This window comes from Thalassophryne amazonica, chromosome 6, assembly GCF_902500255.1.
Source record: "Thalassophryne amazonica chromosome 6, fThaAma1.1, whole genome shotgun sequence".
NCBI classification, from domain to species: Eukaryota; Metazoa; Chordata; class Actinopteri; order Batrachoidiformes; family Batrachoididae; genus Thalassophryne; species Thalassophryne amazonica.
Genome location: NC_047108.1, coordinates 79,548,099 through 79,565,759, shown reverse-complemented (window position 1 = coordinate 79,565,759; position 17,661 = coordinate 79,548,099). Strand labels below are relative to the sequence as shown.

The 17,661-nt window shown below is 50.2% G+C and overlaps 1 protein-coding gene across 1 annotated transcript in view; it reads right to left on the bottom strand.

Moving 5' to 3' along the window:
- The window catches only part of si:ch211-117c9.5 (sodium- and chloride-dependent creatine transporter 1), a 77,071-nt gene that overhangs the window by 20,642 nt on the left and 38,768 nt on the right, over nt 1-17,661 (bottom strand). The window contains exons 6-7 of the mRNA XM_034172574.1: nt 16,934-17,068; nt 16,680-16,783 (exon numbers count right to left, since the gene is read on the bottom strand). Of these exons, the coding sequence (XP_034028465.1) occupies nt 16,680-16,783; nt 16,934-17,068 (239 nt within the window). The remainder of the gene's footprint in view (nt 1-16,679; nt 16,784-16,933; nt 17,069-17,661) is intronic.

Here is a 17,661-nt window from a genome sequence, read left to right as displayed (position 1 = left end):
AGCAGAAAAATTCCGATCCAAATGTTGTCACCTAACTGAAGTTACATTATTGAGTTTGAAAACCAAAATTTTTGAAAATGCTCCATTTCACATGGTTGAAATACACAATGTTTGATGATGCAGAACCACAACACTATTTTAATTGCTGAATATAGCAAAATATGAGTATGACTTCCCAAATGATATTTTATTACATTTCTGATCAATGATGACTTTTTTTTCGAAGTATCAGTCTCTATTGTTGCAGTCTCTACTGGTAGAAGCTCTGATCCACATGGTGTCAAAGTATACTCAGAGTAAGTAAAGGCAAAAACACAGGAAATGTAATTGATCAATATCATGCATGCTTCAGATTGTGACTGTAATCTCTACTGGTAGCAACTCCGATCACAATCTCTACTGGTAGAATCCAGTTTCTACCATATCACCCTGTGACCCATTTGGTGCTGGAGCCTATCCCTGAATTCTTGAATTCTGTAGAGTGAAACGGATAAGAGTCGATGACTCCCCCTAGATGGGATGCCAATCCATCGCAGGTTACTTCCCCAGCAAAGGCCAATACCCATTTACAGCTGGGATAAGACAGAGTATGTGTCTTTTGTAAGGACACAGACAGGTAGCCAAGAACTGAAGCCAAGTCTACATATTAGTAGTCCAGACAACGGAACAGGCTCATAATTAATGTTGTTCTTTCTTAATAAGATCAGTCCAAATGGCTGCTTTGGAAAAGGTCTTGGCCCCTCCTCTTCTGTTCCAAACTCATAATGAAGACTACAAAACAAAATTCTGAGAGTACATGATATCGGCATCTGACTGTGAACAGTTAATCTGCACACTGTTCCATCTATTTCTGGATGAGTGTGTGTGTGTGTGCGTCACAGCCGAGGAAAATATTGACGGCAAGCTACTAATGAGGCTCCCCTAATTTTAGTATTACCTGCATGTATCATTACAGCAGTGGTGGAGATCTAGGACAAAATAATCTATCTGCATTGCCATTATGGAGCCAACTACCATATAAGGTTCTGAAAATATTTACATGTATCTGTCTGGCGGGAATAAACACATGAAGCAGTCAAAAACAGCAAAGCCCACTGCAGTTATCATCAGATTTGTACCGTTCCTCACTCAATGAGCACACTTATACTTTCATTTCTCAGATAAAGCTCCTGTATAATCACAATGGAAAAACTTCATGAAGATAGAATAGAGTTATTTGCATATCAGGGACTTAATGACTCTGCTGTGAATCTTTGCAACCAATGTGCTTCTATTCTGAGCAGGGCCTTACACTGTGAATGTTTGCACTGTGGTTGGGAAATTCTTGTGACTTCATGTGGTACTCTTCTTTAGAGAGTAATATATTAACAAATATATTCTGATGAAAATAATAGAGTATGAGAAGTCATTTAATTTCAGATGGAATGTATCCATACAATGTTTTGAAAAATAAGCCTTCCTACACCTTCAACACCTGATGTACTCATATGTTCTAATTTTCCCTGCAGGAGAGACTTTGGGTCCCTTCTTCCAGAGCAAGTGGATTTCCTAGTTTCCACATTCTTTAAATCACAAGTGCACTTGCACTCATTTGTGCACCAATGGGCATGTTGGTTTTAAAACAAGGTATTCTCATAAAGCATATGATATACCATTGTATGCAAAAGTTTGGGCACCCCTGATCATTTTCATGATGTTGGGAAAGTGTAGTGACACGGACCCACAGCAGGGGGCGCAAATGATCGGACAATGAAAGAGTCGAATATGAACACTTTACTGTTATGAAAGAGCACAACAAAAACACAGAGGATTACAGAATTTGAGCAAACAGTCAATCCACAAAGGTGACGTGTGGGCAGGCTCGACGATAGAAGACGACTGTCCTGAGAAGAACCGGAACCACCCGATTTCCTCCGCCACCGAACCTGGAGAATACTGGAGCCGCCAAGTTCCAAGTCCCCAGGTGGCCACCGTCTCCGAGTGTCGGATCTGGTACTGCTGGCGAGGAGCAAAAACAGTCATATGTGGGTGTGTGCACACCCAGTAACAACAATGGTGGGAATTCCACCTCCACCTCTAACACACACTTGTGCAGCTCCTGTCTAACCACTTATCTGGTTGGGGTGTGAAGCGAAGCCGTCGCTGATCAGACCAAACGCCAATCTCTCATATAGGGAACACCACAGGAAAGCGGCTGCAAAAAGAGTTCAGACTAAGACACAATTTAGTGTTAAGGCTGAGAATATTACCTTCACAGGTAGATGATATCTCAGCAACGAGGTGGAGATGACGTCCGGTTCTTATGGAGTGGAATGATGAAGTGTAGATGGATGACAGCTGTCATGAGATAATGAGTGACAGCTGTCACCCCCGGCTGTGTCCGTGGTGGCAGCGCCCTCTCATACCTCAAGCCCGCACTTCAGGCAGGGCGCCCTCTGGTGGTGGGCCAGCAGTACCTCCTCTTCTGGTGGCCCACACAACAGGACCCCCCCCCCCCCTCAACGGGCGCCTCCTGGCACCCGACCAGGCTTGTCCGGGTGACGGCGGTAGAAATCGGCCAGGAAGGCCGGGTCCAGGATGAAGCTCCTCTTTACCCAGGAGCGTTCTTGGGTCCATACCCATCCCAGTCCACCAAATACTGGAACCCCCGGCCCATTCGACGGACGTCCAGGAGCCGGCGCACTGTCCAAGCCGGTTCCCGTCGATGATCCGGGCAGGAGGCGGTGCCGGACCGGGACCACAGAGGGGTGAGGTGAGGTGTGGTTTAATCCGGGAGATATGAAAAACAGGGTGGATCCGCAGTGAAGCCGGGAGTTGGAGCTTCACTGCAGCAGGACTGAGGATTTTGATGATCTTGAAGGGTCCAATGTATCTGTCCATCAGTTTGGGGGAGTTCACCTGCAGGGGAATGTCCTTAGTTGATAACCACACCTCCTGCCTGGGCTGGTATGCAGGGGCCGGGGACTGCCGGCAGTCTGCATGGGTCTTAGCCCTCGTCCGGGCCTTCAACAAGGCAGAACGGGCGGTGCGCCACACCCGACGGCACCTCCGCAGGTGGGCCTGGACCGAGGGCACACCGACCTCCACCACGGGAAACAATGGGGGCTGGTACCCCAGGCACACCTCAAACGGGGAGAGGCCGGTGGCAGAAGACACTTGACTGTTGTGTGCATACTCGATCCAGGCCAGATGGTTACTCCAGGCCGTCGGGTGCGCGGATGTCACACAGCGGAGGGTCTGTTCCAACTCTTGGTTGGCCCGTTCTGCCTGTCTGTTCGTCTGTGGGTGGTACCCGGATGAGAGGCTCACTGTGGCCCCCAGTTCTCTGCAGAAACTCCTCCAGACCTGTGAGGAGAACTGAGGACCACGATCCGAGACAATGTCAGTTGGTATCCCATGCAGACGAACGACGTGGTGGACCAGGAGGTCAGCAGTCTCCTGGGCCGTTGGAAGCTTCGGGAGGGCCATGAAGTGGGCCGCCTTGGAGAATCGGTCCACTATCGTGAGGATGGTCGTCAGGCCCTGGAACGGCGGCAGGCCCCATGATGAAATCCAGGCAGATATGGGACCAGGGGCGATGAGGCACCGGGAGCGGCTGGAGAAGTCCTTGGGTCCTCTTATGGTCTGCCTTGCCCCTGACACAGGTGGTGCAGGCCTGGATATACTCCCGGATGTCGGCAACCATAGACGCCCACCAGAAGCGCTGCCGGACAACTGCCACGGTCCTTCGCACCCCTGGATGACAGGAGAGCTTGGAACCGTGACAGAAATCTAAGACAGCAGATCTGGCCTCTGGTGGTATGTACAGACGATTATTTGGTCCCGTTCCGGGGTCCGGGTTCTGTGCCAGGGCCTCCCGGACGGTCTTCTCCACGTCCCAGGTGAGGGTAGCCACGATAGCGGACTCCGGAATGATGGGCTCCGGTGGATCCGACAGCTCAGTTTTGACTTTGTCTTCGTGTACCCGGGACAAGGCATCTGATCTTTGGTTCTTGGTCCCGGGGCGATAGGTGATCCGGAAGTCAAAACGCCCGAAGAACAGTGACCAGCGGGCTTGCCTGGGGTTCAGCCGCTTGGCGGTCCTGATATACTCCAGGTTCCGATGGTCAGTGAAAACCGTGAACGGCACAGACGCTCCCTCCAACAGGTGTCTCCACTCCTCAAGAGCCTCTTTCACCGCAAGGAGTTCTCAGTTGCCGACGTCATAGTTCCGTTCAGCCGGGGTCAACCTGCGAGAAAAGTAGGCACACGGGTGAAGAACCTTATCGGTCTCTCCGCTCTGGGATAGCACGGCTCCTATCCCTGAGTCAGAGGCATCCACTTCAACCACAAACTGGTGGCCAGGGTCGGGCTGCACCAGAACTGGTGCAGTCGAGAACCGTCGTTTCAACTCCCTGAACGCGGCTTCGCACCGATCCGACCAGGTGAAGGGGACTTTTGGAGAGGTCAGGGCTGTCAGGGGGCTAACTACCTGACTGTAGCCCTTAATGAACCTCCTGTAGAAATTTGCAAAGCCGAGGAACTGTTGCAGCTTCCTACGGCTTGTTGGTTGGGGCCAATCTCTCACCGCCGCAACCTTGGCCGGATCAGGGGCGACGGAGTTGGAGGAAATGATAAACCCCAGGAAGGACAAAGAAGTACGGTGGAACTCGCACTTCTCGCCCTTCACAAACAAACGGTTCTCCAACAACCGCTGCAGGACCTGACGTACATGCTGGACATGAGTCTCAGGATCCGGAGAAAAGATGAGTATATCGTCCAGATATACGAAGACGAATCGGTGCAGGAAGTCCCGCAAGACGTCATTAACCAAAGCTTGGAATGTCCCGGGGGCGTTAGTGAGGCCGAACGGCATGACCAGGTACTCAAAATGACCTAACGGGGTGTTAAATGCCGTCTTCCACTCGTCTCCCTTCCGGATCCGAACCAGGTGGTATGCATTTCTAAGATCCAACTTGGTGAAGATTTTGGCTCCATGCAGGGGCGTGAACACTGAATCTAACAGGGGCAATGGGTATCGATTGCGAACCGTAATCTCATTCAGCCCCCTGTAATCAATGCATGGACGGAGTCCGCCGTCTTTCTTGCCCACAAAAAATAAACCTGCACCCATCGGGGAGGTGGAATTCCGGATCAGCCCGGCAGCTAATGAGTACCGGATGTAGGTCTCCATTGATTCGTGCTCAGATCGTGATAGATTGTACAGCCTGCTGGACGGAAACTCAACGCCTGGAATCAAATCAATGGCACAATCATACGGACGGTGCGGGGGAAGGGTGAGCGCCAGATCCTTGCTGAAGACGTCAGCAAGATCGTGGTACTCAACCGGCACTGCCGTCAGATTGGGAGAGACTTTGACCTCCTCCTTAGCCTGTAAACCGGGAGGAACCGAGGATCCTAAACACACCCGATGGCAGGTTTCCCTCCACTGAACCACCACCCCAGACGGCCAATCAATCCGGGGATTGTGTTTCAACATCCAAGGGAAGCCCAAAATCACGCGGGAGGTAGAAGGAGTCACAAAAACTCGATCTCCTCCCGATGATTTCCAGACACCACCAGAGTTACAGGTTGTGTCTTGTGCGTGATTAAAGGGAGAAGGGTGCCATCTAGTGCCCGCACCTGCAATGAAGAAGGGAGCGCCACCAGAGGGAGCCCTACCTCCCTAGCCCATCTGCTGTCTAACAGATTCCCTTCTGACCCTGTGTCCACCAGTGCTGGGGCTTGAAGGGTTAAATCCCCGCTCAGGATTGTAACTGGGAGTCGTGTGGAAATATGTGTATGCCCCAAGTGAATGTCTTGGCCCACCCTAAGCCCAGTTTCTAGGGGGCGGGCGTTGGTGTTTAACCGCTTGGGGCAGTCTCTCTGCAGATGCTCACTCGAGCCGCAGACAAAGCACTCCCCGCGGGCCAGCCTCCTCTGTCTGTTAGGTGGTCTAAATGTGGCCCTGCTCGTGTCCATAGCTTCGTCAGCAGGGGGAGCTGTAGCCACACGGAGCGGTGAGGCTGTGGAGCGTGGGGAGGGCGGAACCTTTTCGGACCCGGAAGGGAGAGGGATGGCGCGTGCCCGGCCACGTCCTTCATCTCGCTCCCGACGGCGTTCCTCTACCCGATTGTCTAACTGTATAACGAGATCAATAAGCCCATCTAGATCCCGCGGTTCTTCCTTGGCTACCAGGTGCTCCTTCAGGACCGACGACAGTCCGTTTATGAAGGCGGCGCGGAGCGCAACGTTATTCCAGCCGGACCTCGCAGTCGCGATGCGGAAGTCGACTGCATATTCGGCTGCGCTCCAGCGCCCCTGTCTCATAGACAGCAGCACAGTTGAAGCAGTCTCTCCTCTATTAGGGTGATCAAAAACCGTTTTGAACTCCCTCACAAACCCAGTATAAGTGGTAAGGCGCCGTGAATTTTGCTCCCAAAGCGCTGTAGCCCAAGCGCGTGCCTCACCACGAAGCAAGTTAATTACATAAGCCACCTTACTGGCGTCAGACGCGTACATGACGGGACGTTGTGCAAAGACGAGCGAACACTGCATAAGAAAGTCCGCGCACGTCTCCACACAACCTCTGTACAGCTCTGGGGGACTTATGTATGCTTCAGGGGATGGTGGGGGGGGTCGTTGAACGACCAGTGGAACATCTATATTCTGCACCGGGTCGGCAGGAGGAGGAGCTGCAGCAGCGCCCTGAGCGCGCGCTTCCACCTGCGCGGTGAGAGCCTCCATCCTGCGGTTAAGGATGACGTTTTGCTCGGTCATCAAATCCAACCGAGCGGTAAAGGCGGTGAGGATTTGCTGCAACTCACCAATCACGCCTCCTGCAGATGCCTGTGCACCCTGCTCTTCCCTTGGTTGTCCAACAGATGGTTGACGCCCCTCGGGATCCATGACGCTGGCCGAGATATCCTGTTGGGAAAGTGTAGTGACACGGACCCACAACGGGGCGCAAATGATCGGACAATGAAAGAGTCGAATATGAACACTTTACTGTTGTGAAAGAGCACAACAAAAACACAGAGGATTACAGAATTTGAGCAAACAGTCAATCCACAAAGGTGACGTGTGGGCAGGCTCGAGGATAGAAGACGTCTGTCCTGAGAAGAACTGGAACCACTCGATTTCCTCCGCCACCGAACCTGGAGAATACTGGAGCCGCCAAGTTCCGAGTCCCCAGGTGGCCACCGTCTCCGAGTGTCGGATCTGGTACTGCTGGCGAGGAGCAAAAACAGTCATATGTGGGTGGGTGCACACCCAGTAACAACAATGGTGGGAATTCCACCTCCACCTCTAACACACACTCGTGCAGCTCCTGTCTAACCACTTATCTGGTTGGGGTGTGAAGTGAAGCCGTCGCTGATCACACCAAACGCCAATCTCTCAGATAGGGAACACCCAGGAAAGCGGCTGCAAAAATAGTTCAGACTAAGACACAGTTTAGTGTTAAGGCTGAGAATATTACCTTCACAGGTAGATGATATCTCGGCAACGAGGTGGAGATGACGTCCGGTTTTTATGGAGTGGAATGATGAAGTGTAGATGGATGACAGCTGTCATGAGATAATGAGTGACAGCTGTCACCCTGGGCTGTGTCCGTGGCGGCAGCGCCCTCTTGTGCCTGAAGCCCGCACTTCAGGCAGGGCGCCCTCTGGTGGTGGGCCAGCAGTACCTCCTCTTCTGGCGGCCCACACAACAGGACCCCCCCCTCAACGGGCGCCTCCTGGCGCCCGACCAGGCTTGTCCGGGTGACGGCGGTAGAAATCGGCCAGGAGGGCCGGGTCCAGGATGAAGCTCCTCTTTACCCAGGAGCGTTCTTCGGGTCCATACCCCTCCCAGTCCACCAAATACTGGAACCCCTGGCCCATTCGACGGACGTCCAGGAGCCGGCGCACTGTCCAAGCCGGCTCCCCGTCGATGATCCGGGAAGGAAGCGGTGCCGGACCGGGAGCACAGAGGGGTGAGGTGAGGTGTGGTTTAATCCGTGAGACATGAAAAACAGGGTGGATCCGCAGTGAAGCCGGGAGTTGGAGCTTCACTGCAGCAGGACTGAGGATTTTGATAATCTTGAAGGGTCCAATGTATCTGTCCATCAGTTTGGGGGAGTCCACCTGCAGGGGAATGTCCTTAGTTGATAACCACACCTCCTGCCCAGGCTGGTATGCAGGGGCCAGGGACCGCCGGCGGTCTGCATGGGTCTTAGCCCTCGTCTGGGCCTTCAACAAGGCAGAACGGGCGGTGCGCCACACCCGACGGCACCTCCGCAGGTGGGCCTGGACCGAGGGCACACCGACCTCTCCCTCCACCACGGGAAACAACGGGGGCTGGTACCCCAGGCACACCTCAAACGGGGAGAGGCCGGTGGCAGAAGACACCTGACTGTTGTGTGCATACTCGATCCAGGCCAGATGGTTACTCCATCCATGGTCCATGGTATCTCCAACAACCGCTGCAGGACCTGACGTACATGCTGGACATGAGTCTCAGGATCCAGAGAAAAGATGAGTATATCGTCCAGATATACGAAGACGAATCGGTGCAGGAAGTCCCGCAAGACGTCATTAACTAAAGCTTGGAATGTCGCGGGGGCGTTAGTGAGGCCGAATGGCATGACCAGGTACTCAAAATGACCTAACGGGATGTTAAATGCCGTCTTCCACTCGTCTCCCTTCCGGATCCGAACCAGGTGGTATGCATTTCTAAGATCCAACTTGGTGAAGATTTTGGCTCCATGCAGGGGCGTGAACACTGAATCTAACAGGGGCAACGGTTATCGATTGCGAACCGTAATCTCATTCAGCCCCCTGTAATCAATGCATGGACGGAGTCCGCCGTCTTTCTTGCCCACAAAAAATAAACCTGCACCCATCGGGGAGGTGGAATTCCGGATCAGCCCGGCAGCTAATGAGTCCCGGATGTAGGTCTCCATTGATTCGCGCTCAGGTCGTGAGAGATTGTACAGCCTGCTGGACGGAAACTCAACGCCTGGAATCAAATCAATGGCACAATCATACGGACGGTGCGGGGGAAGGGTGAGCGCCAGATCCTTGCTGAAGACGTCAGCAAGATCGTGGTACTCAACCGGCACTGCCGTCAGATTGGGAGAGACTTTGACCTCCTCCTTAGCCTGTAAACCGGGAGGAACCGAGGATCCTAAACACACCCGATGGCAGGTTTCGCTCCACTGAACCACCACCCCAGACAGCCAATCAATCCGGGGATTGTGTTTCAACATCCAAGGGAAGCCCAAAATCACGCGGGAGGTAGAAGGAGTCACAAAAACTCGATCTCCTCCCGATGATTTCCAGACGCCACCAGAGTTACAGGTTGTGTCTTGTGCGTGATTAAAGGGAGAAGGGTGCCATCTAGTGCCCGCACCTGCAATGACGAAGGGAGCACCACCAGAGGGAGCCCTACCTCCCTAGCCCATCTGCTGTCTAGCAGATTCCCTTCTGACCCCGTGTCCACCAGTGCTGGGGCTTGAAGGGTTAAATCCCCGCTCAGGATTGTAACTGGGAGTCGTGTGGAAATATGTGTATGCCCCAAGTGAATGTCTTGGCCCACCCTAAGCCCAGTTTCTAGGGGTCGGGCGTTGGTGTTTAACCACTTGGGGCAGTCTCTCTGCAGATGCTCACTCGAGCCGCAGACAAAGCACTCCCCGTGGGCCAGCCTCCTCTGTCTGTTAGGTGGTCTAAATGTGGCCCTGCTTGTGTCCATAGCTTCGTCAGCAGGGGGAGCTGTAGCCACACGGAGCGTTGAGGCTGTGGAGTGTGGGGAGGGCAGAACCTTTTCGGACCCGGAAGGGAGAGGGACGGCGCGTGCCCGGCCACGTCCTTTGTCTCGCTCCCGACGGCGTTCCTCTAACCGATTGTCTAACCATATAATGAGATCAATAAGCCCATCTAGATCCCGCGGTTCTTCCTTGGCTACCAGGTGCTCCTTCAGGACCGACGACAGTCCGTTTATGAAGGCGGCGCGGAGCGGAACATTATTCCAGCCGGACCTCGCAGCCGCGATGCGGAAGTAGACTGCATATTCGGCTGTGCTCCGGCGCCCCTGTCTCATAGACAGCAGCACAGTTGAAGCAGTCTCTCCTCTATTAGGGTGATCAAAAAACGTTTTGAACTCCCTCACAAACCCAGTATAAGTGGTAAGGAGCCGTGAATTTTGCTCCCAAAGCGCTGTAGCCCAAGCGCGTGCCTCACCACGAAGCAAGTTAATTACATAAGCCACCTTACTGGCGTCAGACGCATACATGACGGGACGTTGTGCAAAGACGAGCGAACACTGCATAAGAAAGTCCGCGCACGTCTCCACACAACCTCCGTACGGCTCTGGGGGACTTATGTATGGTTCAGGGGATGGTGGGGGGGGGGTCGTTGAACGACCAGTGGAACGTCTATATTCTGCACCGGGTCGGCAGGAGGAGGAGCTGCAGCAGCGCCCTGAGCGCGCGTTTCCACCTGCGTGGTGAGAGCCTCCATCCTGCGGTTAAGGATGACGTTTTGCTCGGTCATCAAATCCAACCGAGCGGTAAAGGCGGTGAGGATTTGCTGCAACTCACCAATCACGCCTCCTGCAGATGCCTGTGCACCCTGCTCTTCCATTGGTTGTCCAACAGATGGTTGACGCCCCTCGGGATCCATGACGCTGGCCGAGATATCCTGTTGGGAAAGTGTAGTGACACGGACCCACAACGGGGCGCAAATGATCGGACAATGAAAGAGTCGAATATGAACACTTTACTGTTGTGAAAGAGCACAACAAAAACACAGAGGATTACAGAATTTGAGCAAACAGTCAATCCACAAAGGTGACGTGTGGGCAGGCTCGAGGATAGAAGACGTCTGTCCTGAGAAGAACCGGAACCACCCGATTTCCTCCGCCACCGAACCTGGAGAATACTGGAGCCGCCAAGTTCCGAGTCCCCAGGTGGCCACTGTCTCCGAGTGTCGGATCTGGTACTGCTGGCGAGGAGCAAAAACAGTCATATGTGGGTGCGTGCACACCCAGTAACAACAATGGTGGGAATTCCACCTCCACCTCTAACACACACTCGTGCAGCTCCTGTCTAACCACTTATCTGGTTGGGGTGTGAAGTGAAGCCGTCGCTGATCACACCAAACGCCAATCTCTCAGATAGGGAACACCACAGGAAAGCGGCTGCAAAAAGAGTTCAGACTAAGACACAGTTTAGTGTTAAGGCTGAGAATATTACCTTCACAGGTAGATGATATCTCGGCAACGAGGTGGAGATGACGTCCGGTTTTTATGGAGTGGAATGATGAAGTGTAGATGGATGACAGCTGTCATGAGATAATGAGTGACAGCTGTCACCCCCGGCTGTGTCCGTGGCGGCAGCGCCCTCTCGAAGCCCGCACTTCAGGCAGGGCGCCCTCTGGTGGTGGGCCAGCAGTACCTCCTCTTCTGGCGGCCCACACAACACATGATTTTCCTTTATAAATCACTGATTGTCTGGATCAGAAATTTCAGTTAAATATATCATATAGCAGATGAATACACTGATATTTGAGAAGTGAAATGAAGTTTATAGGATTTACAGAAAGTATGCAATAATTCTTGCCTATAATTGCAATAATAGGCAAGTGCATAAATTTGGGCATCGGAACAGAAAAAAAACATCAATATTTAGTAGATCCTCCTTTTGCAGAAATAACAGCCTCGAAATGCTTCCTATAGCTTCCAATGAGAGTCTGGATTCTGGTTGAAGGCATTTTGGATGATTCCTCTTTACAAAACATCTCAGGTTTGTTGGTTTCCGAGCATGGACAGCCTGCTTAAAATCACACCACAGATTTTCAATAATATTCAGGTCTGGGGACTGAAATGGCCATTCCAGAACATTGTATTTTGTTCTGCTGCATGAATGTCTTAGTAGATTTTGAGCAGTGTTTAAGGTCATTGTCTTGTTGAAAGATCCAGCCCCAGCGCAAATTCAGCTTTGTCACTGATTCATGAATTCTCAAGAATCTGCTGATACTGACTGTAATCCATGTGACCCTCAACTTTAACAAGATTCCCAGTACCTGCACTGGCCACACAGCCCCACAGCATGATGGAACCACCTCCAAATTTTACTGTAGGTAGCAAGTGTTTTTCTTGGAATGCTGTGTTCTTTATCAGCCATGCATACCACCCCTGGCTATGTCCAAATAATTCAGTTTTAGTTTCCGCAGTCCACACTTACTCTGTTTGTGGTGTGTACGCAGAAAAGGCTTCCTCTGCATTACAGCATCATACGGCATCTCTTTGTGCAAAGTGTGCTGTATAGTTGAACAATGCAGAGACACTATCTGCAGCAAGACCATGTTGTAGGTCTTTGGAACAGGTCTGTGGGTTGACTATGACTGTTCTCACCATCCATCGTTTCAGCTTATCTGAGATTTTTCTTGGCCTGCCACTTCAGGCCTTAACTAGTACTGTGCCTGCGGTTTTCCATTTCCTCACTATGTTGCTCACAGTGGAAACTGACAGCTGTAATGATTTATGATTTAATGATTAATGATTTTACCAATGATTTATAAAGGAAAGTAATGAAAATTATCAGGTGTGCCCAAACCTTTGCATACAACTGTAATGCAAGAAGTTAAGGATAATGTTTTGTGCATAATCCTATGAAATTCCATGCGCATACCGATGCTGTGCCCATATTGGTGGCATTTCATCAGACCTGACCAAAAGAAGATCAAGAATACAAGCAACAGAAATGAGGTGCCTCAGTAGGGCATCTGGGCTTACACTCAGGGACTAAAAGGGACTTGGAGTAGAGGTGTTGCTTGTTTGCATGGAAAGGAGCCAGTTGAGGTGGTGTGGGTATCTAGTGAGGATGCCCGCTGGTCATCTCCCTAGAGAGGTCTTCCAGGCACATCCAGCTAGGAGGAGGCCCTGAAAAAGACCCACGGCATGCTGGAGGGATCATATCTCCCTGCTGGCTTGGGAACACCTCAGGATCCCCCAGGAAGGGTTCGAGGACTTGGCTGAGGATAGGAAAGTGTGGGTTAAGATTGCATAGGTTGTGAACACTGCAATCCATACCCAGACCTGGATAACCAGTAGAAAATGGATGAAATTAAATGAAAATTAATGCCTATTCAGACACCCCTAACACAAGTGGGTTAATGATGCGATGTGTACTGTGCTTGTACACACAACAAAACTGATCTGACAACAAAAGTATGCCTTACTAAACTGCTTCAACTCAGGGAGGGTTTGTGACTGCTCTCTCTGCTCAAGTGTTTTAATGCTGCGTGCAGATCCGTGAACTCGCCAGCTGAGTCAGCTTTCTAAAATGCGGTGCGCCAGATTTCATCGCACTCTGGCTTTTACAGAGAATGAGAGATGATAATCTGATCGGTTTATTTCACATTACGCCCAAAACATGGTAATGATAGATTGACTAAATACAACCTTTTTGTGTCCTGCACCTTACTTTGGCCTCAGTTAATAATTAATTATTAACTTAATAATAACTAACTTGTTAATAATTTAATCTGGCTGCTGTACAAGTTTCTGTTAATCCTGATTAAACATGTTTCTTGGTCTTCTCACCTGGCAGTTACTCACACTTTATATCATTTCAAAAGGTACACGTCATGATGTGTCTCGTTCCCAATCGTTCTTCGACCATCAGTGGCGGTCCTAGAGTGATTTACTCCCCGGGCGAAACCCCCTGCGTGCGCCCCCCCCGCGCACACTAACGTGGCCACCACCTCCGCCCCACCACCCATGAAAACACTAATTTCGTCCAGAACACCCACAATCCCACAAATGAACTCACAACAGCTATTTTCAAGAACAAATTTCCGGTTTTAATGACTACTGCAATAACAAACACAAAGAAATTGGTACAGTCTAATGTGTCAACATCCATGGACTTATCTGCAATGATCATCTCAGAAGTTTGCAGGAGGCATCATAATTGTTTGCCACAGTGCTCACTATCCATGATGTGAAATTCCATCGAGTAGGAGCATTTCTGGGCAACCTTGAGCAGCCTGCAGACTCAAGAAAAGACATCCTCTTTGTGGATTTTGAGAAAAATGTGGCAAACCCAGAGAGTGATGCAAAAAAATATTCTGCACTCAGATAAGCTTCTAGCCCCCTGAGACAGAACCAGATTCAGTCTGTGTACAAAGCAATGCACAAACATTGCACTGGGGGCTATTGCTTTAACTCTGGCCTGCAAACCATTGAGAGCTGAAGCCATACAGCAGCCATGGCTTCATCGTTAAGGAAGACTATCAAATGGCTTCGCCAAAATCCGGTCCACAACATTCAAATTGTCTGCCATTATGTGCAGCTTGCTACCTAGCTAGCTCGCTAGCTGGGACTGGCGCGAGGCTAGTGTGAAGTTGTCCGCCTGTGAGTGCTTAGTGACGGTGGAGGAGCTCAGCAGCACCCGCTTCTCAGTAGGGACAGAAACTGTGATAGAAGTCAGAAAGAGTGATAGAAATCAGTCTCCAAACACAAGCAGCTACAAAAAACAAAACAAAAAAAAAACCACCAGAAATAGAAGCTCGATTTGTCACTAGTCGTTTTTAACAAAGAAAATGCCGCTAAGAAGATTAGGAAAGTCTCCGGTTCAACTCAGAACAGAATGAAAATTAAAAAAATACTCCCACGGATGTTTACACCAAAAGATCGCTGATTCGCTCATTTCGCTGTCAATCAAAAAGGGATTCAGCCTCAGACAGATCATCCAATCATTATGCAGAAGCTGAGGCCAGCCCACTGCCCCATAGACCCCCAGAGACGGTGAGCGTCCGATGGGCGGGACAAAGCCTAGCATTTATCCAATGACTCGTCTTGTTTCGCTGCAGTCTTTGCTTCGCTATTGAACTCTGTGGACGCTCAGCGTCCACACTGTTTAAAGCACTGTGAAGCTGCGGGAATGAGTGAGAGAGGAAAGCTACCATGGGACAGGGGGAAGGTGGGGGCGCCGCTCTGCCGTGACGTGACCACAACCCCCCCCCCCTTTTTCTTTTTTTTTCACCGTTTTTTTTTTCCACACGGTCCTGCCACCCCCCCCCCCGCGATGCCGCCCCGAGCAGCTGCCCGGTCGGACCGCCTCCAGGACCGCCCCTGTCGACCATCAACCTCCAGTCACCAGAATGTCTTTGCACTACTTACCTTGTCTCAAACCAATCCCATTACCTGTCATGTATCTATTTACATGTTAACATGGCATGACCAAATTTTGATTTTTTTTTTACCTTATTTTGGACTGATGTACCAATCCTGCTTTGTCTCCTTAATGCCGCGTTCACACCGGGCGCGACGCGAGTGACTGCAGCCACAGGTTGCCATGTAATCTCTATGTAAGGACGTGTTTTGGCGCCAAACCGTGCAGCGCGACGCGATGGAGGCGAGTGAAGCGACGAGAGTGAAGCAATTTAGAGCGTTTTGCGCATTTGCGGCGCGATATTGTGTCGCCTCACGTCGCGCTGCCCTCCTCCCCAAATTCAAAAATCTGAACTTTTTCGTCTCGTTGCGCCGCGATGACCAATCAGGGACTGAATATGTAGTGACGTGGAGATGTCTGGAGTTTGACTGAAGATGTGAACATGTCCTGTATCTGGTAGCAGCCTGTGAGCAGGACTTATGTCTCTTTTGTCCTTTATTTCACAATCATGACAGAGTTTTTGGAGCGAGCAGCAGCACCACAGCAGCGGGGAGCGGAGTTTCTTTTTATCTTTATTTTACGTGCGCGCGCGAATCGTTCTGGAGATTATTTTACTTATTAACTACACACCTGTATAAAGCAAATGGTGACTGGTTTCTAAACACAATTATGACAGAGTTTTTGGAGCGAGCAGCAGCCCTACTTGCAGCAGCGGGGAGCGGAGCTTTTTCCTTTTCTTTTTTTTTTGTACATGCGCGCGCAAGCGAATCGTCTGTAGAGAATATTTTATTAATTAACTACACAGATGTATAATAAAACAAATGGTGACTGGTTTCTAAACACAATTATGACAGAGTTTTTTGGGGGAAGAGCCAGCTGCAGCAAGCAGCGGAGTTTTTTTTTTTTTTTTTAATTGTTTACATGTGTGCGCGTGAATGGGACAGTTGATCCTCAAACTGGGTCGCGCAGAGGTGGAAGGACCGCTGAAAGCGGCCGTCACCCAGACACAGCTCCTGCAGCAAATAATGATACTCTCTGTATTGGGAGCTTTTCACAACAACTCGCTCCGTGTGATCAAGGTCCGTCATGTTAGCTTGACTGACAACCGGAGTCGGCGAGCGGAATGGAAGCTCCTCCTATTTGATGACGCACCGGGGCGAATTTTCACAGCGAACGTCCATCCAAGCAGAGCGACACACCGGGCAAAGGAGGCGCGTCCGTCGCCTGGCGACCCACGCGAATTTGTAGCGTCTGATCGCGCCCAGTGTGAATGCGGCATAATGATAACGTTCAGGAACTCCACTCTTTGTTACCTTAATTCCTGATTCTGCTTTGATGTCCACATCTATGGCTGGATGCCTGTATCTCTAAAGTCCACTTTAATGAAAAGCCTACTTCCACTGGAAATGCATTAGTCCTCTCACAGTATTCCAGTCTATGAATTCATGGAGTAATAAGCAGAGTCTCCTTGATGGTGTTTGTGCTGATGTTGGCCTCACTCCACACAGTGTGGTGTCTGATTTTATGTTGTGTTTAAACTCACTGGTAACAGTTGTTATGGAAGCGGTTGTAGCTGCCCAGTGCAGTCAGGGCACCCAGTCCGATGGCATACGAGAAGAAAATCTGAGTGCCAGCATCAATCCACACCTACCACAAAGGGAATTGCCTCAGTAATGTTTCACAGTCTCTTTAGTTTTTCCTGTAATTTCTCAATGTGTTAGTGAGCACCTCACTCACTACATTGCCACAGAGAAACGTGCACAGATAAGCATTTTCAGCCATATGCAGACGTTATACCTGTGCTTCTCCAAGTTTGGACCAGTCCGGCTTCAGATAGTACACAATCCCATCTAAAGCCCCCGGCAGAGTGACTCCATGGGCCAAAAGAACAACCAGAACCACGTAGGGGAACAGAGCTGTAAAGTAGACAACCTAAAGAAAGATGGGAAACAAAACAATTATAAGTAGACAATGATACAATATAGGGTTAAGTTGCAGCATAGCTGTCAAGATGAGGAGGTGACGTTTGCATGACATTGAGCAAAATTACACAGCAATGCTAATGCACATTTAAAACTCTTCACATCACTTAAAATATATTTAAAAAGATTCATTAAAAAGCTGATCTGCAAATTTAACTGTGGTTTGCCAGATATGGAAAAATGCGTCTGCCTAACTGCACGGACCTGGCGCCACGAGGGGACGTTTGGGGGCGACACCACCTCACATCATCAACCTAGCCCCTCGGATATGAGAGTTATCAAAAAATAAAAATAAAAAAGAAAGAAAAAGAAATACTGGAAACTATAGCAAAATATTAGTTATTCAATAATATCACGTATTTAACAAATAACTCAAATTAATTAACTAAAGTAATTCATTTTAAAACAAACGGATATGGCGTGTGTCTGTGTTCAAGCAATTTGATAGGTTGATGGTTGCGCTTGTCAGTGCGGCAGAGGGCAAGGATCCTGAGTCCAGTGATTATGGCAAGGTGGTCGAACTAAAGCATGCTCGATTTATTC